Raw genomic sequence first — 23,525 nt, forward strand, 5'->3', positions numbered from 1 at the left:
TGTATTTGTTACAATGACAATAAAGATATTCTGATTCTGATTAGCTAGTTATACCTGTTTACATTATCATCTACAGACTGTTAAGGAGTAACGTTTTTCAGAGAGAGAGAGAGATCAAAGCTATGTGTGTTTTACAGGGTAGCTACTGATTGCCAGAGATATCACAGCCATGTGCTTTTCTCCCCACACAGGGAACGCTTTCCCATTAGAGCTTAACATGATCAGATACAGTGCCAACGTCTATTGATTTTTAAAGTTTGTCCTGTTTCATTAAGTCAATGCATGTGTGTGTATATGTATGTATGTATGTTCCAGCATCACTTCTGAACGGCTGGAGCGATTCATAACACTTGGTACACATGTTTCTCATTGATCAACCCTAACCCACCCCCTTCTGGGTATGGTGGAGGGTGATCTTGTGGTCATATATGCATGTTATCATCCAGTTGACGCTCCGAATGACCACCAGAGGGCGAACTGCAGGTGACTGCCAGCATTCTTTATGTTTGAGCACCACTGTTACTTTTGAAATTAAATAGAGTTGGCTGGTTCTGAGCGTCAACTGGATGATAATATACATACAAGACCGCAAGACAAACACATTAATGAGTCTTCATTGTTTGTTAATTTATTTTTATTTTTAAAGTTGTGTTTTTTTATATTTTTCTCAAATAAATAAGAAAAAACACTTTATTTACAGAAATATATACCTTTATTTTTACTTCCTTAACTTGTGGAGGGTGTATCCTGTAGCAAAGCCCTAACTTTTTTCGTGAAAGCCCGTTTCAGTCAATAAGTCTTAAAAACAGGTGTAAAGATATTGACAATAAGCTACGCAAACCCACCAAGACATGGAATCGTTTAAATCAAGGCGCGAGTTGAAAAACACCATCCCATACTATTAGTTAACGATTAACACATTTCTATATGTATTGTAAGCATACAATACAACTGATAATATGTTGCGCTTATTTATCTGGTGTACCGACATTTTTGCGCGTTTAACGGCTGAAATCCAACGTGGTTTGTGCCCTTCAGAATGAAAACAGTTTGCATTTACCTTTTTAATAAAAGGCGAGCTTTTAAGCCTGAGAAATCACCCCGTAAATGCACACGTTTAATTGCACATGTGTTAATATGTATGCTTACACACTGTTTCTTCTTCATTGAGGTTTTCTCTAGCATGTAGATCAGGGTAATTACATTCACGGCATTCATAGTTTGAATCACAATCTGATTGTATGGGTGGTTACCTACCAGGTAACGCTTATGGTTGGCCAGCAAGTCAGCTAACATCAGCCACGGTGCCTTCAGTTGTGAGAAGCAGATCATAGAATGATTGAAAATAGTTTACTATCAAATAATGCAAAGAGTACGCGACACGTGTTTCGCCCTAATTCTTGGCTCATCAGGCGTACACACTCACTGCACTCCCTTACGGGAATCGAACCTCGGACGTCAGCGCTAGAGGGGCTTCGCAGCGGTGAAGTATTGCTTTTAAATTTTAATTAAGAAGAAAAGAAAACCTTTTTAAATTGAGGGAAAATATACCAATAACAATTTGTTAAGGATCTGCTTTTTTGTGAAGCTGCCTTTACACAGCCTGTTCGCTGTTGTATAAACGAACGCCATATAAGGCCGTCCTTTCTCCTTCACAGTCAGTTCACGTGATTACGTGGGAGGCGTGATGACGCGATACGCAAACCCGCCTCCCTTTTATTAGTATAGATATATATATATATATATATATATATATATATATATATATACATACACATACATACACACACACACACACACACACACTACCGGTCACTACCTCAGTTTTTCCAGTTTCTCTTCAAATTTAATCAGCTGAAATGCAATGAATGACCTAAAATGGAGGAAACAAAAGCAGTAAACTGCTAGTGGTTTAAATTTAAAGATAAGGTCAGCAAAACTAAACAAAAGGAAATGTCAGAATATTACAAATGGGCCTTCCTCAGGGAACAACTAATAGGTTACAACCTACAGATGTTCTGCAGCAATTAAACTAATTATGCCTTGCAAGTTGAAGCAAACAATTTGCACAGGTGTTCCAACTTACTTGATTACTTAAAAACCCTCGTCTATCTTAAAGCAGAGTTGGAACAAACCATGTTACTATACCCCCTGAAGTACTACTTGGACAATATTACACTGTCGAAAGTTGAAAATTCCAGTGATAATGGCAAGAAAATGGAAATTAACAAATGAAATTAGAGTTTTATTACCCATAGAACTGTGGGCCTTTGTAATTAGAGAAATTCCAAAAAGAAAAAAAAAAATCAAACTTGCAGTGAGTACAGTCCCATAAAATACAAAGGCAATTGGAAACTGGGAGAAACTCTGATAGGAAGAGCTCTGACAGACTCAAAGTCACAACCCAAACAAAAGACAAGTTTCTGAGGTCACCAGCTTGAGGCAGAGGTGCCTCACTGCACAACAGCTTAACAGTGGTCGAAAAAAGCAAGTCTCAGTTTCTACTGTGAAGATGGGACTTTGTGCTGCATATTTTACAGGTCGTATGGCAGTAAGAAAATCATTCCTTAAAGAACAAAATAGGACCTTGAAATACTGGCTGTGGAATACTATGGACGAATGAATCAAAATTTGAAATCTTCAATCAGTCACGCAAGGTGTTTGTATGCTGTTGAGGATGTGAAAGGATTTTTTATGGAGAAGGAAGTGTGACTATCGGGTTTTTTTGTTCTGGAGACAGTTGGTGACTTGTACAGAGTGACTGGCATTCAGAATGAAAAAGGTTACTTACAACAGTTTGGCTGTTATATCAGCAAAAGGGCTACTCTGATGAATCAAAAATTTGAATTAAATTTTGTACACTTAATGATTCCTTGACCTTTTTGCCATTTGTTTATTTGTTCTATGCCTTGCTTTCATGAAACATTAAGAAATTAAACTGAGTGCATTTCCATAAAAACTGAAAAAAACTGAGGTGTTCTAAAACTTCTTACGGGTAATGTGCATATATGTATTGTCATGCATCTGCTTTAGAGGACCTCCTCACAAGCTTGATCGAGGTATGTAATAACCGCTTGGATGAGAAGGGGTGTTGCTACTAACAATGTTGTCTTTTTCTCTCTCCACAGCGCAAAGAAGTTGCCAGAGGAAGCCACTTAACTGCACCCCTTCCGGTCCAGCCACTATAAAACCCCGGACTTCCCAAAAGGTGGCATCATTGACTGACCAGAACAGCAGCGAGCTGGAGCTCTGCTAGACACAACTGAAATATTATTAATTTTGCTGTTGCTGGACATTAAATGGGACAATACATTCGATGCCCCAAAATTTCTTCCTGTAGTTTTCAAACTGCTATTACCACATCCTATCGATCACAGATGGCATAGGCAGCAGGATAAAGACCGGAACGATGGCAGAACCAGCCAACTTGGTGGAATTAGTCCAGCAGCTCGTGGATCAGGTGACTTGACTCCAACTCCAACACACTGAGCTGCTGGATATCGAGACGATGAGAACCAGCACATCTCTTTGTCCTGATGATGTGATGCCAAGTGATACCATGGACGCTATGAACACATGGTCACCTGACAAGAGTGGTCGCGGCATGAGTGGGGGCACCTACTCACACCGTTTTTGATAGGGGAAGCGCAGCAAACCTTTTATTATAAAGCGAAGCAGGCCATTGCTGACTACCCGATCCTAAAGAGGGAAATCCTTGCCTAATATGGCCTCACTACAACCCACCAAGGTCGACAGTGCAGGGACTGGAAGTTTGATCCTGAGCACCTCATGAGGGTAAAAACCTTCAACTTGTGGGGTCAGATGCCCTGCTGGCTCAAACCAGGGGAAAACACAGCAAAACAAATAGATAAGATGGTCACTGCAAATTTTTTGGTACACATCCTCCAGGAATACCTTGCCCGCCATGTCCGAAGATCACCTTGGGCAGACATGGAAGCACAAGTTGAAATTATTGAATGCCATCGCAGCACCAACCAGACTGAGCATTGGAAGGAGTGACGCCAATTCCACCCCGTTCGAAGTACAATGTGAAAGACAACTTCCCGAGATGTAGCCCTCCTCACCCTGGGAACACGTGGGGTCAATCGGTGCCACCCTCGCCCCACCTGCAGCTCAGGTTATGCAAACTGCCCACCTCCTTTAAATGCAAGAAGTGGAACAATGATTACCTGAAGTATGTGAGGAATGCAGTGGGCTTTGTCAACGGTCAGGTCACCGTTGAGTCCCTGCCATTCACTCTTCACTTTGTCCTTCAAAACAATCTGTTGTATCAGGCAGTGGAAAACCAGGGCAAAGCCTGGGGTCAGCTCCTTGTCCCCCGACCCTACCACTGGGAGATATGTGACTTGGCTCACACTCACATACTGAGGGTATATTTAGGTGCTGAAAAACCCCTTGAGCGCATTACTGCAATTCTTCTATTGGCCCAGGGTGCAAAAAGAAGTGCACCACTTTAGCAAGTTCTGCCCAGAGTGACAAGTGACCCCAAATACCCTGGTGAGACCAAACAACTCTTGTAGCCCTGCCCTCCCTTGTAGATGTTTCCATTAAGTGGCTTGGCATGGATATTGTTGGGCTGCTTGAACAATCCACCAGGGAACATAAATACAACCTTGTCCCAATGCACTATGGTATTCGGTACCCAGAGATCATACCCCTCCAGGTGGCTAACTCAAAGGCAATAGCCAAGGAACTTGTAGGGGTTTTCTCATGTGTTGGCATCCCCAAGGAGGTTCTTACGGACTTTCAGAGAGGTCACCAGACTACTTTGTATCCACCATCTGCAAGCATCTATTTACCATCACCATGTCAGTCTGGTTTATCTTTAGATGGCAGTAAATTGGAAAATAACAGATGATGGTGTGTGTTTTCTTTTTAGAGACAAAGAATTTCAATCTAATTTATTCTTATGCCAACCATACATTACAGGACTCAAGTAAAACATGAGACATCACACACACAAGTCTGTCTTCTCTTTGCAAGGACCAAAACATGCATCTCACTGGTTTAGTTGCAGCCGCAATGCATTCCTTATACTTCTGGGTGAGCACTCATTGGTTGTCAGCCCATCACCAGATAGACAGCCTGGAGCATTTTAACAAGACAGTCAAACAAATGTTGAAGAAAGTGCTGCGAAGAGACAGGAAAGAATGCGATCAACTCCTACCCTTTGTTTGTTCACCTTCCAGGGGATACCGCAGGCATCAACAAGTTTCTTCCTTTTTGAACTGTTGTATGGCAGACAGCCCAGGGATCTGCTTTACCTTTTTCAGGAACATTGTCATGTAGGTTTCCAAGTTGCGTGACTGCTTTGCCCAGCTCCGCTTATGATGGAACACCTCGAGGACACCCAGTGCTTGCAGGCCTAGCTATATAATCGATGCTCTCAATTTTCAGTGTCTCATTTCAACCAGTTTTTGAATTTGTCTGAAGTTGCTGGGGCAGGCAACATGTACAAAAGAGCTGACAACCAATGAGTGCTCACCCAGAAGTATAAGGAATGCATTGCGGCTGCAACTAAACCAGGGAGATGCATGTTTTGGTCCTTGCAAAGAGAAGACAGACTTGTGTGTGATGTCTCATGTTTTACATGAGTCCTGTAATGTATGGTTGGCATAAGAATAAATTAGATTGAAATTCTCTGTCTCTAAATACACAACACACTCCATCATCTGTTGTTTTCCAATTTACAGCCATCTAAAGATAAACCAGACTGACATGGTGAGATATACCATCACTACCACTGCATGTTTTCCTTCCTATTGTAAGGCCTTGCAATCCTGCTAAACTCTTGTCCCTGGCAATACACGGAATGCTATTTTTGATAGAGAAATGGTAAACAAACCTATTTAAAGGTTGACTTCAAGTAATATTAATATCTGTCTTGGATAAATCATGCAGCACTGTAAGATATTATTCTTTTCACACTGAAGTCAAAGGTTTGTACCCCATACTTGCTACTTCGCTCACTGCTTCATTGCCTCCCAACCAAAAACTCAATTAAGATACTCAAAAACAACAATTCATTTAGATATATCTTTAAAGGGAAAAACTTTTAAATTTTCCTTACAATAAAGTTAATATCAATACTCAGGGCAGGTAAGATTCCCTTTGGGATATAATCCAAAACTCATGAAAAATTATAATGAGAAAAGTTTCAGACCAAAAGCAATAATCTTTTATTCAATCCAAAAAATAATTCTGATCATTGCCTAATTTGTACAAAAAGTTTCAATTTTACTGTGCGTATTGTACACATTATTAAAACCATAAACCCCCATACCAATTTTAGCAATAGAAATCTAAGCATTACATTTATACTATTAATATGTATACTAATATTTCCGCTTACCTTTGCAAGGCAGAAACATGCCAGCATTCTAACCCTGTAAAAACACTGCTCTTGTTCAAGAATGTCTGTCAGCGCCAGCCTTGATGCAGGAGTTGGGAATTGCTCTAGAGCTGATATGGCTTCTTCTTGTGCAACAACATCCCTCTCATATCGTAATTGGTATTGCCACATAAAGTCAGCCTGTTCAAATTCCACTTTCCTTAAAATTGACATGTCTGGATCAATTCGTATCCATAACAATGGGGAATCAACACTAAAATAGAAGAAAAGAAAACAGCCAATTACAGCCAAAATTAGTTTTTCTGTTTCAGAAACTTGGGACTAAATATAACTCAGTTTGCACTAATGATTAATAACTACATGGGAATATGAAGCATGTTGCATAGCAGCTATCATGCCTGTGATAATATCTGTTTTGAGAGAGTTCAGCCGTTGACATCCAACTAAAATATCTGAAAAGGACAAGGAGACATAAATGTCATGTACTGAACTATTTAGACTAATTAAAATATAAAGAAAACAGAAACACAGCATAACTACCAGCTGAGCATTTGAAAACCTTTTGACATGATAAAAAGAAAATATGGCTTCTTACGCCTAAGCAATAAAAGCAAAAGTGTGAGGAAAAATACAACATTGGCTGGCTATCCTAGGGATGGACCCCTAACTAAGCCAACCAAGCTCTTTAGATAAAAACTCCCAAAAAGAACCAGCTTAAAAAGTACAGCCAAAATTTAAATGTTCACTTTACAACAAAAAGCTAAACAAATCAATAATAGAAATATATGCTTTCCTTTGTAAATTCTTTCTGGAGAGTTTCTGGGGCATTCAGGCTTGCTGCAAGGTTAGGGCTAGGCTGATCTATTAGCTGCAGATGCATCAGATGGATGGACTAACGTTGATAGTGTAGCATGTGCTGCATTGACTACACCACAAAGTGAATCAAGTGAACTGATCACTGTTTTGATTAAAATCAATAAATCAATCTATCTATATGCAGTACATACATGTGAATATAAAGTGCTCTGCATAATGTTTGGGACAAAGACATATTTTCCATCATTTAACCCTCTGCTCCTCAGTTTAAAATTAAATTCAGACAGATTATGGTACATATTGCACACTTTAATTTAAGTGTATCGTCATATATTTTGGTCACACCATGTTGAAATTGTAACACTTTTTTAAATAGTCCCCCCATTTCAGGGTATCATAATGTTTGGGACATAGCAATCGTAGGTGAAGCTGTCATATTTAGTACTTTGTTGCAGATTCCCAGCATGCAAGTGACTGCCTGAAGTCTGCAATTCATGAATATCACCAAGTGCTTAGAATTATCCTTCGTGATGTCCTGCCAAGCCTCTAATGCAGACATCTTCAGCTCTTGCTTGTTTCTGAAGCTTATCCCCATAAGTTTTCCCTTCAGCATATGAAAGGCATGCTCATTTGGATTTAAATAGAATAACTGACTTGTCCATTCAAGAATTTTATTTTTTTTTTAGCTTTGAAAAACTTCTATGTTACCTTAGCTGTATGTTTGGAATCATTATCTTGTTGTAAGATGAAGCATCATCCAATGAGTTTGGAGGTATTTAATGGAACTTGAGCAGATGTTTCTATACGCCTCAGAATTCATTGTGCAACTGCCATCAGCAGTTCCATCATCAATAAAGAGAAGTATGCCAGTAACTGTGGCAACTATCCATGCCCTAGCAATTACATCTCCACCACCATGTTTAACAGATGAGGGTGATATGCTTCGGATTTTGGGGAATTTCTTTTCATCTCCACACTTTGCTCTTGCCATCACTCTGATACAGTTCAGCTTTGTTTCATCTGTCCACAAGAACTTTTTCTAGAATTCTTCAGGCTCTTTTAAGTACCCTTTCATACACTGTAATCTGGCTAAACTTAAATGCCATAAAAAATATAGGTTCATTTATGGCCGGGGCACAATAGGTGAAGAGATAAAGTTGAATGGTAAAAAGGAAATGTAAAAAAATTACATTCTCAAACCCAATTAATGTGAAGGCAGCGTGGTGGCTCTGAGGCTAGGGATCTGCACTGGCAATCAGAAGGTTGCCGGTTCGAATCCCGTAAATGCCAAAATGGACTCTGCTCTGTTGGGCCCTTGAGCAAGGTCCTTAACCTGCAATTGCTGAGTGCTTTGAGTAGTGAGAATAGCGCCATATAAATGCAAAGAATTATTATTAAAATGAAGTAAAAAGTCTTTCATCATCTCAGTAATATTTTGTCCTTTGTGTACCTGTTCTCTGCTTTTACAAACAAGTAATTTTCTGCACTTTTGTCATGGCACATATCTTAGTGTTTTTTCCTTCTACCAATGATGATTTCTTCTTCAAATTATGACACCAAATTGTCAATTATGTGATATTACCCAGTACCTATTTTCCAGATCCCTCCAATTAGCTATTTTATTTGACAGTGAAATGGCCTTTGTAATTTAAAAAAAGGTAATGTCATTCCTACCCATAGGTGGTAAGCACAGTGAAAATCGGCATTTAGCTTCTAGCATGCTTTTTTCTCATGTATTTTATTTATTTATTTATTCTTTACAGTCTAGACGTGAGGTACACTTTTTATATTACAGATTAAGAACTTCCTGAAGAAGGGGCCTGAGCTGGTTCAAAAACTTGCGCATTGTAATCAGTTCAGTTAGCCAATAAAAGGTGTCATTTTGCTTGACTTCTCATTAGACTACAAAATCATATACATGCCCATTATTTTTTCTAGCCTTATTTTTTATGTGTAAGCAATGTGTACATGGTCTATGCCGGACTTAATTTAGAAAAAGAAGAGTTAGATAGTTATAATCAGAAAACTGTTAGTGAGTTACACAAAAGCACATGTAAATGATCTGTATATGCACTGTAAAAGCAAAAATAAATGGCATTAACTTCCACCATGCTGTAGCTGTGTGGTTATCTGACTGGCTACCAATACAGCAACAGCCTAACATGCCCAGTCAATGACTGGATAAGCACATAGGAAGAGTCGTTCATACTTATACTGGCTAGAGGTTGTTGTATCTATGTCTTTAGCGCCATAAAAACCCACTGCGGAGGAGAACTTAATCTAAATTACTACTGTAAATATATGAATGATTTAGAGCTTGTAATCTATCATTGTGTTTCAATAACATCAAAAGAATGAAAAAATAATTAAAAATACCTCTATATGTGACATGCAGCTACTTCCACAAATTATCTTCAAAAACAATTAATTTAAGAAACTCTGTTCCTATGTTTGCTGCAATTCAAGTATATAATACATTACATAATACTACACACTCACACATATACAGTATACACACACATATTTTATATATTTATATATATATATATATATATATATATACACACACATATACATATATACATACATATTTTATATATATTTATATATATATATATATATATATATATATATATATATATATATATATATATATATATATATACACACACACACACACACACAGTTAGGTCCATAAATATTTGGACAGAGACAACTTTTTTCTAATTTGTCTAATTGGACACTTTTAAGGAATTGACATAAACAGAATATTTGTATATGAATTTTCACAAGTATCTACTTTACAAACATGTCTCTGATTTACCTCCTCACTAAAACAAGAATCTTTGGTTTCTGTACATAACAACAAGTAAATATTAACAGTAAATTTGAGAATAACTACTAGACCCTAAAAATAAACTGAAATAAAAAATGTCTTTGTCCTTTAAGTTGCTGAATTTCAAAAAACACAAATGTCCTTACTCCATGGCAGACAGATCCATGTCCACTTCTTCACCATTCATTAAAGGAATCTTCTTTTTCTTATTTCTGAAAAGAAAACAGCATAAACTGCAAATCTAATCTTTAAGAAAATCATTTCAGAAACAATTACAACAACAACAACAACATTTATTTATATAGCACATTTTCATACAAAAAGTAGCTCAAAGTGCTTTACATAATGAAGAGAAGAAAAATAAAAGACAAAATAAGAAATTAAAATAAGACAACATTAGTTAACATAGAAAGGAGTAAGGTCCGATGGCCAGGGTGGACAGAAAAAACAAAAAAAAACTCCAGAAGTCTGGAGAAAAAAATAAAATCTGTAGGGGTTCCAGGCCACGAGACCACCCAGTCCCCTTTGGGCATTCTACCTAACATAAATGAGATAGTCCTCTTTGTAGTTCGGGTTTTTCACGGAGTCACTTGATGCTGATGGTCATACAGACTTCTGGCTTTTAATCCATCCATCATTGTTGGAACATCATGGTGCTTTGGGTAGATGGTGGTGGCATCAAACGGAGACAATAAATATAGTATATCAAAGTTCACAAGAGATGCACAAGATAATAGATCAGGTACTACACTGAAAAAAATGTCAGTAAATTTAAAAGTAAAAGACTTTTTCTGAAAAAAAGGAAAGTTACCTTATGTTCTACTGAAAATTACCTATATATCTTAAACAATACATTTCATTATTTTTTACAGCTAAGTTCTGTAAAATCGATATTTTTCTACCTTCAAAATATGCTAAATACCGTTTACTGATGCATTACAATCACCCTGAAAAAATCTGTTAATTTTACAGTGTAAAACTGTTAAATAGCGAAGGTAAACAACCATAAAATGTAAAACGGTAAAGTGCTGTTTCAGTAAAACCAAAGTTACAATATTTGCATTAGGACACGCCCCCTTTTACAATATTGTTCCTGATGAACCGCATACCTTTGAATAGCAGGGAAAAAAAAAACTTAAACACAGTTAGCAGACGTATTTTTCCCTGCATGCTGAAGGTTTTTTGAGGTTATGGAAGCGGATTTATGGTTGGCAGTATTCAATAAGCTGGCATACCTGTAGGACACCCTTCTGTTGAAATGTGTTGCAAAGAAAAAACAGTTCACTACAAAGTTATACCGTAGACCTAAAACTATTGTCACCTTATTTATTACAACCCAGATGCCAGTTTTTTATCGTAAAAATAAAATTTTTACAGTCCTAAAAATACCGTAAATGTAACATTTTGTTTTAAAGTGTACTGTAGACCTAAAAATATTGTCACCTTCTTTTTTACGTTAAAAAACTGGCAGCCCAGCTTTTTACCATAAATTTAACATTATTTTTTTTACAGTGTACATTTAAAAACAACACCAAGTAAGTCTCTAAAATCAAGCATGTGAATGACAGAATTGAACATTGAACTCTACAAAAAAAAACTGTAAACAAGCAAATAAAGCAAGTATTACTTACACATACAGTCATTTAAAATGAGAGAGGAACACTGTGTTATTCTGCACACTGCAGGCAATAGTACTGTTTCTGAAATTTCCAGTAATGTGACTGCTTACTTATTTACTTATTGCCCATTACCTTCTTCACACATATAAGGGCAGCAAAAAAAAGGGCTTCCACCACGGTCTGTCTTGGGCAAGTTTCTCAATTGTGCCCCAGCTGTGGTTCATACATTTTAGTTCTGTCTCGACAGTATGCCACCAAGAGTTTCTGGACCGGATCTAAATTCTTTTCTATCCTGCACTGAGAAACATTGCTTTTAAATTTACAGATAATTTTCTCACAATGTTCAGCACAAAGTGGTGAGCCATGACCCATCTTTGCTTGCAAAGACTGAGCCTTTGGTGGATGCTCCTTTTATACCCATTCTTGATACCCACAACTGTTGCCAGTTAACCTGTTAATTGAGGAACCTTACATAATGTTACTTGTATAACCTTTACAGTCTTACTTTGCCTCTGTCTCAACTTTTTTGGAGTATATTACAGCCATCAATTTCTAAATTTGCTTATGTTTAACAAATAGAACTAAGTTTGTTGTTAAAAACAAGTTTCTCAGCATTAGAGAAGGAGAGGAAGGAGCAAACACGGGATATGTTACAGAGGTGAAAGTAAGAAAGTTTCTTAATGTGATTTATTTGGGTGGAATAAGAGAGGGAGGAATCAAAAATGACACCAAGATTCTTTACAGTAGAGGCAGGTCTGATGAGATCACCGCCAAGATGGACTGGGAAGGAGCTCATTTTATTAAGTTGCATTTTAGTCCCAATTTGCAGGAGTTCAGTTTTGTTGCAATTTAATTTTAAAGAGTTCTGCTCCATCCAGGCTTTAATTTCACTAAGGCAGGTTGTGAGGTGAGAAAGCTCTGATGAAGTTCCACTTTTAACATTGAAGTAGAGTTGAGTATCATCTGCATAAAAATGATAACCCAGTCCACAGCTATGTATAATATGGCCAAGGGGAAGCATGTAAATACAAAAGAGAAGAGGGCTGAGGACAGAGCCCTGAGGAACTCCTTGTGTGACTGACGCTGAGCTGGACCTGCTGTTGCCAAGACTAGCATACTCTTGCCTATCAGTCAGATAGGACTTGAACCACTGGAGGGCAGTGCCAGAGATACCCAGCATATTCTCCATTCTGGACAGAACAATGTCATGTCTGACCGTGTCAAATGCTGCACTGAGGTCTAATAGAATTAATATGTTGGTTTGTCCAGAGTCTGCTGCCATAAGCAAATCATTGGTTACCCGTAGCAGAGCAGTTTCATAGCTGTGCCGCGCCCTGAAACCAGACTGAAAGAGTTCCATCAAGTTGTTAGAGGTCAAGTAATTGGTGAGTTGGGAAGCTACAACACGCTCAAGAACTTCTGACAGGAAAGGTAAGTGGGAAATATGCCGGAAATTGTTAAGATGGTCAGCATCAAGACCAGACTTTTTTAACACTGGGGTTACAGAAGCGATTTTAAAAGTGAGCGGTACAAACCCAGTGTCAAGTGATGAGTTTATTATTGTTGTAACAGTCGGTATTATGGCATGAAGGCAGGATTTAAGTAGTGTGCTGGGGATGGGGTCCAGTACACAAGTAGTCGGTCTCATCTTACAAAGCAGGTTATTAACAAACGCAGATGTGACTGGTGAGAACTTAGAGAAGGAGCTGGATGGAGTGGGAAAACAGGGAGAGATATAAACAGATGATGTATTTATGTTAGTTGAATTATTTAGATCTTTAATTTTGTTACAGAAAAAGTGGAGGAATTCCTCATAGACTTCAGAAGAAGAGGTAGTTGGGCCAGATGCGGGTTCGAGTAGTTTATTAACTACAGAGAACAAAACAATTGGGTTATTGTGGCCACTTTCTATTATTCTACCATAGTGGGTGTTCTTGGCAGCAGTTACTGCTTCTCTGTAAGCTCTTTGGTGGTCAGAGAAAGCCTGGATGTGCACGGTGAGGCCAGTCTTATGTGACATTCTCTCAAGGCATTGGCCAGCTGCTTTCATAGATCGCAATTCTGAGTTATACCAAGGAGCTGAACGCTTAAAGGAAACCTCCTTACGTTTTGAAGGAGCTGTTTTATCTAATGCTGAATGAAGGGATGAGTTATAGTGGTCAACAAGACTATCTAGTGTTGACGGAATAGGTGAAGACAGTAAAAGATCAGAAATGGATCCAGAAAGGATAGAGGGACAGATATTTTTAAGGTTTCTGTAAGAGATTTGTCGTTTACAGGTAAGAGAAGGGAAAAGCAGTAAGACAGTGAAAAATACTGCTTTATGGTCAGAGAGTCCCAAATCAGTGCTGTAAATGTTGGCAACAGATAGTCCAGAAGTGCAGATCAGGTCCAGTATATGACCACCAGAGTGGGTGGGAAAATCAACATGTTGTGTCAAGTCAAAAAAGTCCAGTAAGGATAGGAATTCATTTCTCAGTTTAGATATAGTAATGTCAATATGGATGTTGAAATCACCAAGAAGGATAATTCTCTGAGAGTAAGAGCTTAGGTAACGTAAGTTCAATCAGATCGGATAAGAAGGATGCATTGTATTTTGGGGGACGATAAAGAACAATGAGTGAGACAGGACCTGATTCCGTTGTTAGTTTAAGAGCCAGGCACTGAAAAGACAATGTTTTGTCTCAAACAATTGGGATTCGTTTGATGTTTAAGTCTGCTCTGATAATTACTGCAAGCCCATCGCCTTGCCTTGAGCTGCGAGGCTCTGTGTGGAAAGTGAATCCGGGAGGTGTCGCCCCTGTGAGAGACGTAAATTCGTTTGTTTTTTGCCAAGTCTCCGTTAAACACAGAATATCAAGTTTGGTGTCAGTGATGAGTTCTGACAGCACCAATGCTTTGCCATTAAGAGACCTCAAGTTAAACAGTGCAATATTAGTTAATGAGGCTTCTTTTTGCACAGAGCCGCGGCCGGAGTTTATTTTCACATACTGTAAATTTGGCACACTGACACTTCTATTTCCAGGGCCATGAGAAGGACGGCTTATTCCTGAGCAAATGCTGCCAGTGGACTTTTCATTCGCAGCCCGTCGGTCGCGGCAACCTGACCCGCGATGTACGTATTTCGGGCGCTGCAAAATACCGGCGTCTTTTAGGATGTTCCAGTCAGAGCATTTGCTCTGGACAAACTGTTTAATAAGAAGGAGTTTATCATGAGCGTATTTTAACATGATAGTGAGTGATACTTAACTGATAGCAGTGCAGAAGCAGCACAGCACAGCGGAGCCGGTAGGACAGGTGGGTGTGGTAGCATAGGTGAGCGGTGATAGCAAGCAGCAGAAAGCATAGCAGGAGGAGGAACAAGGATTTGGATGTTCCAATACACAGCCACAAACAGTAATGCTTGGTAATTTCAGGCGTGATCGCCCCGGAGCCATAAGCCAGGTTAGTATGAACATCAGATCAGTTCCCAGTCGTAGAGTACTGTAAGATGAAACGGGAGCAGATCAGCATAGCGAATATAATCACAGAGACAGATCATCCCGAGGTCCTATATCGCCAGGTACAAAGAAATGTTCGTAGGTCTCGTCCTGTGATCCACAGACTCAGCTGTTCCTAGTAAAGTGGAGTCCATAAAATCTGTAAATATTAAACCAAATCCATGCAATTCAAGTCAGCTGTGTCCACGAACTATACGTACAATAAAAGAAATAAAACAAGCGTAAGAAAGTGCAGAATTACGGCGAATTTTGCGAAAAGTGTTGTTAACAGGGAGGAGCGGCAACAACATGTGTGCACCAGCATCCCCTCACCTGTGACAAAATCTTGCAGCACCAGAATATGCTAAGAGATGCCAATAAATACCAATACCTTCAAAACAAGTTGTACAATACAGAAATGCCAGATTTGTATTTTGATGGTGGGTTCATTATAAAATTCATTTTTGATATACAGTTAGGTCCATAAATATTTTGACAGAGACAACTTTTTTCTAATTTTGGTTCTGTACATTACCACAATGAATTTTAAATGAAACAACTCAGATGCAGTTGAAGTGCAGACTTTCAGCTTTAATTCAGTGGGGTGAACAAAACGATTGCATAAAAATGTGAGGCAACTAAAGAATTTTTTAACACAATCCCTTCATTTCAGGAGCTCAAAAGTAATTGGACAATTGACTCAAAGGCTATTTCATGGGCAGGTGTGGGCAAGTCCGTCGTTATGTCATTATCAACTCAGCAGATAAAAGGCCTGGAGTTGATTTGAGGTGTGGTGCTTGCATGTGGAAGATTTTGCTGTGAACAGACAACATGCAGTCAAAGGAGCTCTCCATGTAGGTGAAAGAAGCCATCCTTAAGCCGCGAAAACAGAAAAAACCCATCCAAGAAATTGCTACAATATTATGAGTGGCAAAATCTACAGTTTGGTACATCCTGAGAAAGAAAGCAAGCACTAGTGAACTCAGTAACGCAAAAAGACCTGGATGTCCACGGAAGACAACTGTGGTGGATGGTCGCAGAATCATTTCCATGGTGAAGAGAAACCCCTTCACAACAGCCAACCAAGTGAACAACACTCTCCAGGGGGTAGGCGTATCGATATCCAAGTCTACCATAAAGAGAAGACTGCATGAAAGTAAATACAGAGGGTGCACTGCAAGGTGTAAGCCACTCATAAGCCTCAAGAATAGAAAGGCTAGATTGGACTTTGCTAAAGAACATCTAAAAAAGCCAGCACAGTTCTGGAAAAACATTCTTTGGACAGATGAAACCAAGATCAACCTCTACCAGAATGATGGCAAGAAAAAAGTATGGAGAAGGCGTGGAACAGCTCATTATCCAAAGCATACCACATCATCTGTAAAACACGGTGGAGGCAGTGTGATGGCTTGGGCGTGCATGGCTGCCAGTGGCACTGGGATACTAGTGTTTATTGATGACGTGACACAGGACAGAAGCAGCCGAATGAATTCTAAGGTGTTCAGAGACATACTGTCTGCTCAAATCCAGCTAAATGAAGGTCAAATTGATTGGGCGGCGTTTCATGATACAGATGGACAATGACCCAAAACATACAGCCAAAGTAACCCAGGAGATTATTAAAGCAAATATGTGGTAAATTCTTGAATGGCCAAGTCAGTCGCCTGATCTTAACCCAATTGAACATGCATTTCACTTGTTGAAGACTAAACTTCGGACAGAAAGGCCCACAAACAAACAGCAACTGAAAGCTGCTGCAGTAAAGGCCTGGCAGAGCATTAAAAAGGAGGAAACCCAGCATCTGGTGATGTCCATGAGTTCAAGACTTCAGGCTGTCATTGCCAGCAAAGGGTTTTCAACCAAGTATTAGAAATGAACATTTTATTTCCAGTTATTTAATTAGTCCAATTACTTTTGAGCCCCTGAAATGAAGGGATTGTGTTAAAAAAATTCTTTAGTTGCCTCACATTTTTATGCAATCGTTTTGTTCACCCCACTGAATTAAAGCTGAAAGTCTGCACTTCAACTGCATCTGAGTTGTTTCATTTAAAATTCATTGTGGTAATGTACAGAACCAAAATTAGAAAAAAGTTGTCTCTGTCCAAATATTTATGAACCTAACTGTATAATTAATAATAATATATTTTATTTAATAGTCTCCTTTCTTAACACTCAAGATCACATTACAATGACATTAAACAACATTAATAAAATATAAAAACAAAGAGGACTATAAAATTAAATAGCAATAAGGTACAGAGGTAGTAGCAAACATACAAAAATAACGGGCAGTAACAGTGTTAAATTCATAATTGGTATGCTAGTTTGAAAAGATAAGTTTTGAGGGCAGTTTTAAAATGTGTTATTGAGTCAAGCTGATGAATATGAGAGGGTGTGACACCCCGTGTAGTGGGAATTGGGGTCACCAGCCTACACTCTAGGTGTCTAGTATGTGGGACTGAGTGTGACCAGGATGATGGTGTAAGACAGGGAGATACGGACACAAAAAGGGTTGGGTTTTTTGGAAAATAAAGTGAGGTTTTATTTACAGGTGCACTTAAAGAAAACAAAAATAATGTCCTGCGGATTTTATATATATCGATACGCAGTCCAATACCGCAAAGGACACATAAAAACAGTAATTAAATGGAGCCCAAAAATAACTATATACAGTATTTACAGTGCTGCCTAAAAGTCCCAAATGAAAAAGTAAAATACACACAAACTAGTGAAACCCATATATATACACAAAAGCAAAATGTGAAGCTGTCTTCCTCCACAGTGATCCAAGTCAGGAAGCTGCTCCTCCAAACAGTGTATAATACAGGATTCACCCAAAAATATTCAAAATACAGAAAAAAAAAAAGTGTATATACAAAAATAAACAGTGCACCAATGACCACAACCCAATAAATACCTCCACCAAAGTTAATCCAGAGATATTTATATATACAAGAAAAAAAAGAATATTTACAATAATCACGGCACAAGCAGTAATGCTTGGAAAATTCAAATAGTTGTTCTACCAAGCACCTTCCTCTAGCAAAATCTAGTCAGAACAGACCCCCTCTAGAGGCCGTAATTCCCTTTAGTATTCGGCGCTCTTGCGCCGACCAATTAAACTGTTCTACATCATCCCTCCACAGGTACGCGATGACGTGAACACATCTGCAAAAAGTGGCGTCTCCTGCCCTGCAAAAATACTATAAAAGTTCGAGCAGCTGGCGCACGCGCACGCATAGCCGTGCCGGCTTTTGAGACGCAAACTGCACTTCTGCCTTAAGTGAAAGTAAGCACTTTCCATTTTTTCCTCCTTCCCTTGAGCTACTGCCCAGACAAATGCAAACACGGGATCCCTTTTTCTAAACTGCAGTAAACTAACATTAAGGCACTTCGCACTTTCTTTTGCGCGTATAGAGTTATGAGGTCGCAGGAGGCATGCGCAGGAGTGGAGGACCGACAATGCCATCCCGGCCGGTCAATGGCAGCGCCGTCTCTCCAGTCTACACGAGACCTGCCGTGACGCTCCCCAAAAGGCGTTCATATCGTCAGCAAAGACGTCTCTCTACACTAAAGAAAAGCAAGTTTCCTTTCTTTATACCTTTTTTTCCTTTTATTTCCAAACCAAAGCCACTATCTTAACACTGCACAGGACACTTAACTAATTTTCGTTAATTGCTGGTAAGGCACATTACCACAGTGGGAAGAAAACTCCAGAGTTGAGGAGCACTATGCGATAATGCTCGAGCTCCCATAGAACAGAGTTTGATGTGTGGTACAGAAAGTCGAGCTGCAAATGAGGATCTGAGTAAGCAAGAGGGAGTGTAAGTCTGTAGGAGATCAGTGAGGTAGGGAGAAGCACAGTTATGGAGAGCTTTAAATGTTAAGAGCAGTATTTTGTATTGTATTTGGTAGTAAACAGGGAGCCAGATGAAGTTGAGAGAGAATTGGTGTAATATGTTCAGCGGATTTAGAACAGGTTATTATCCTAGCAGCAGAATTTTGAATAAGTTGTAAGCAATGGATAAGTTTTGTGGGATGCCAGATAGAATAGCACTGCAGTAATCGATACGTGAAATGACTAGGGCATTAACTAATACATCAGTACTGTGTTGCGTAAGAACAGGACGAAGTCTAGAAATGTTTCAGATGGAAGAAGGCAGTCCAAGAAAAGTTAAGAAAAAGAGAGGGTACTGTCTAGAACAGTGTTTCCCAAACTCGGTCCTGGGGGACCCCCTGTGGCTGCAGGTTTTTGTTCCAACCACATTTCTTATCAGTGACAACACTGATAACACTAAGCTCATTTAATTAGCTGGTATTTTTTTTATCTTTTATTCGACATTCAGAAAAGCACAGTAGAATGATTTTTACATTTATAAAGACATTTAGAAATATTTCTGCTTTTGCTATAGATTTAAATGCTTAACTCTCTTTTGTTGATTTCATTATGCTTTGCCCTTTCTCTGTGCAGTTTTTCCCCTTTCGTTGTATCTTAATAATGACAATTTAAAACGAGCAGATCAGACACCCAGGCAAACAACACTGAATAATCAAAGGCTGCAACTACTTTAGAGTCAGACCCACAAATTAGTAAATAATGGATTAATTAAACAGTTAGAACACCTTGAAAAGTAGAATGAAAATCAAGATGAAAATACTGTTAAAATGAAAAAAAATACGTTATTCCTATATAACTGCTTGGTACATTTTAATATATTTTTTTTTAGCAAACTTAATTTTCTAATTTCTATATTGTTCCCTAAACACAGAACTTGGGAAATATCAGTTCACTTAATTAGCCCAGGAGTTGAATTAAAAACAAAAGCTGGTTGGAACAACAAACTGCAGCCACAGGGGTTCCCCCAGGACCGAGTTTGGGAAACACTGGTCTAGAATGACACACAGGCTCTTAAACTGTGAAGATATGTTTGTGTTAATGTTGGTAATTAAAATGGAAGAATGGTTAATTTAATACCACGGTGACGAAAATTTTACCTATTGCAAAGATATAAATGAGAAAAAGAAGCTGCCCCAAAACAGAATCCTACGGAACTCCCTGAATACTGATTGCATTCTCAGATTTAAAGCTCATTACTAGAACAAATTGCATCCTATCAGTGAGGTAGGAAGAAAACCATTGGAAGACATGGCCACAGACTCCAAAAACTGGCTAGTTGTTTCAAAAGTGTCTGATAAGATATGGTGTCAAATGAGGAGCCGAGGTCAAGAAGTACAAGAATTGATAAAAGTCACATGTCAACTGCTTGGAGAAGATCATTTGTGATTTTGACCAGGGCAGTTTCTGTGCTGTGTTCAGGATGAAACCCAGATTGAAACTGTTCAAAAAGGTTACTTTTTGAAAGATGGGACTGAAGTTGGGAGGCAACCATGTTTTCGAGAACTTTAGATATGAATGGAACATTTGAAATAGGCTGATAATTGTTAAGGATATTAGGGTCTAAGCCAGTTTTTTTTCAGAATTGGAGTAATTGAGGCTGTTTTTAGTGAGAGGGGGACCATGCCTGTAGTAAGGAAAGAGTTAACTATAGTAGTTATCATGGGGGAAATATGTGACAGACAACATTTAACAAAGCTTGTAGGTATTAGATCTAATTGGCATGTGGAAGAATTAGATTTTGTTATAAGCTCCGAGATATCATTTTCAGCTGGTAAACTGAAATCTGAGAATAAGGAGGTTGGTAAGGGAATACGGGTGGATAATGGAGAGTATGTCATTTTCTGCAGAAATAGAGGAAGCAAGTAGCAGGTGGTTGTTTTTCAATTTTTGAGTTGAAGAAATCCAAAAAGTACAGCAGTATTTAACACAGAAAGGTAATGGTGAGTGACATTTTCTGGTGGTGTAATTAGCCTATTCATTGTAGAAAAAAGAGCTCTAGTATTTTTTCCCTCCTGTATTGATAATGTTAGAATAGTATACAGTTTTGGCAGCAGAGAGGGCATTTTTGTATTTTTAACATATGATCTGAATGCATTTCCTTATGTACAGTCGAAGTAAAAAGTATATAAAACCCTAGGAATTATCTATATTTATGTATAATTCCCATATAAAATCCGGTCATATCTTCATGTCCGTCAAAATAATGAACAAACACAGTCTCCTATAAGTAAAGATACACAGATTTTCAGGGAATTGTTGACCATATTGAATAAATCATTCAAACTGTGCAACTGAAGGTTAGAAAAACTAAGTGAACCCTAAGCTAATGACTTTTTAAAAAGCTCATTGCAGTCCAAATTTAGCACACCTGGAGTCCATTTAATGAAACAAGTTCAGAGGTGTGGCCTAGAATTACTTTGATTGATAAAAAACACTATAAAGTTTGAGTTTTTGACAAGATGCATATCCAGATGGGAATCATGCCTCGCACAAAAGTGCTGTCTGATGAGCTACGATCGAGAATTGTTCATCTACATAAGACTGGAAAGGGTTACAAAGTCATCTCAAAGATTTTAGATATCATCAGTCTACTGTTAGGCAAGTTGTCTATAAATGGAGACAATTTGGTATTGTGGCTACTCTGCCTAGAAGTGGCGTCCTGCCTAGAAGACCCCAAGAGCACAACAAAAAGTCAGCAATGAGGTAAAGAAGAACCCTAGAGTGACAGCAAAGTGACAGACTTGAAGAAGTCATTAGACCTGGCTAACATCTCAGTTCATTAGTCAACTATACGCAAAACATTCAACAAGAAAGGAGTCCATGGCAGGACACCAAGAAGGAATTAGCCACTGCTATCAAAAAACAACATTGCTGAACGCCTGAAGTTTGCGAAACAGCACTTGGACACTCCACAACGGTTCTGGGAAAATGTTTTATGGAGTGATGAAACCAAAATTGAACTATTTGGGAGGAACAAGCAGAACTTCATCTGGCGTAAAAAGGGCACTGCATATCAACATCAAAACATTATCCCTACAGTGAAGTATGGTGGAGGGAACATCATGATTTGGGCCTGCTTTGCCGAATCAGGGCCTGAACAGCTTGCCATCATTGAGGGGAAAATGAATTCACAAGTTTAGCAACAAATTCTCCAGGATAATGTGAGGGTGTCTGTCCGTCAACTTAAACTCAGAAGAGGCTGGGTGATCCAACAGGACAATGACCCCAAACATCGAAGCAAATCCACAGCACAATGGCTTAAGAACAACAAACTCCGCTTCTTGGAGTGGCCCAGTCAGAGCCCAGATTTCAATTCTATTGAAATGCTGTGGAATGACTTGAAGAGAGCCATACACCGAAGACAACCAAAGAATATGGAAGAGTTAAGGTAGTTCTGCAGGGAAGAATGGACTAAAATTCCCCCCGCACAATGTGCAGGTCTGATCTGCAGTTACAGGAAACACCTGGTTGAGGTCACTGCTGCCAAAGGAGGATCAACCAGTTATTAAATCCCAAGGTTCACCTACTTTTTCCACTACCACTGTGAACATTGAATGCGTTTGTAAAATAAAGACATGAAAGAGTAGAATTATTTGTGTGTCACTGGCTTAAGCTCATTGTGTATATCAGCACCCTGTGACTTAGATGAAGATGAGATCACTTTTTATGACCAATTCATACAATAAACCAAATAATTCCAAAGGGTTCACATACTATTTACTTTGACTGTACAACAAGACCCATCTTTTTAGCTAGATGCTTCAACTGTAGGCCCATGGCTTTGAGCTGATGGAGGTCAGATGTAAACCAGGGAGCAGTGTGAATAAATGAAAAAGTCCATGTTTTTAAGGGAGCTAGTGTATCGAAGGCAGAAGACAGAGCAGCATTGTAATAGTCTACTAATTCTGATGGTATGGTAGCAGAAGGAGAAAGAGGCTGTAATTGCAATACGTTTATAAGGCTCTCTGGGTTTACATGCTTGACATTACGAAATGAAATCACATGCTGAACCTTTAATTTTACTGAGAGCTAAGCTAACTTCAAATGTGATCATTTTGTGATCCGAGATGGGTAATTCAGTAGGAATAAGATTGTGAGGTATGATACCTAAGCAGCAAACTAAGTCTAAAATATAGCCCTTGTTATGAGTTGAAAAGTTGACATATTGAATTAAATTAAAACAGTCAAGGATTTCATTAAAATCATTTGTCAGTACATCAGTTGACGTGTCAAAGTGTATGTTAAAATCACCCATAACGACGACATTAGGAGACACTGCACACAAAGTTGTTAAAACAGTAAAAAGTTTTGCAATAAAAAAACTTCATAGTTTAGGTGGTCTATATAAAACAGCAATTATAGTAGGTGAAGGTCCACATAATTTGCCAGCTAACAGCTCAAAGGATGGATATGCTGGAATAGGTATCGGTGATAATTGTAGGTCTTTGCGGTGAATTATTGCGAGACCGCCTCTCCTCCCCGAATAATGGGATTTAGAGGCACA

The 23,525-nt window shown here is 38.7% G+C and overlaps 2 protein-coding genes across 3 annotated transcripts in view; one reads left to right on the plus strand and one right to left on the minus strand.

Annotated features, from left to right (window-relative positions):
• The window catches only part of LOC127529990 (uncharacterized), a 798,609-nt gene that overhangs the window by 392,684 nt on the left and 382,400 nt on the right, over positions 1 to 23,525 (plus strand). The gene's annotated exons all lie outside the window — the stretch shown is intronic.
• The window catches only part of taf2 (TAF2 RNA polymerase II, TATA box binding protein (TBP)-associated factor), a 384,123-nt gene that overhangs the window by 139,350 nt on the left and 221,248 nt on the right, over positions 1 to 23,525 (minus strand). The window contains exons 16-17 of the mRNA XM_051935579.1: positions 10,172 to 10,237; positions 6,374 to 6,626 (exon numbers count right to left, since the gene is read on the minus strand). Of these exons, the coding sequence (XP_051791539.1) occupies positions 6,374 to 6,626; positions 10,172 to 10,237 (319 nt within the window). The remainder of the gene's footprint in view (positions 1 to 6,373; positions 6,627 to 10,171; positions 10,238 to 23,525) is intronic.

The sequence above is a fragment of the Erpetoichthys calabaricus genome, chromosome 13, assembly GCF_900747795.2.
Source record: "Erpetoichthys calabaricus chromosome 13, fErpCal1.3, whole genome shotgun sequence".
NCBI lineage: Eukaryota > Metazoa > Chordata > Cladistia > Polypteriformes > Polypteridae > Erpetoichthys > Erpetoichthys calabaricus.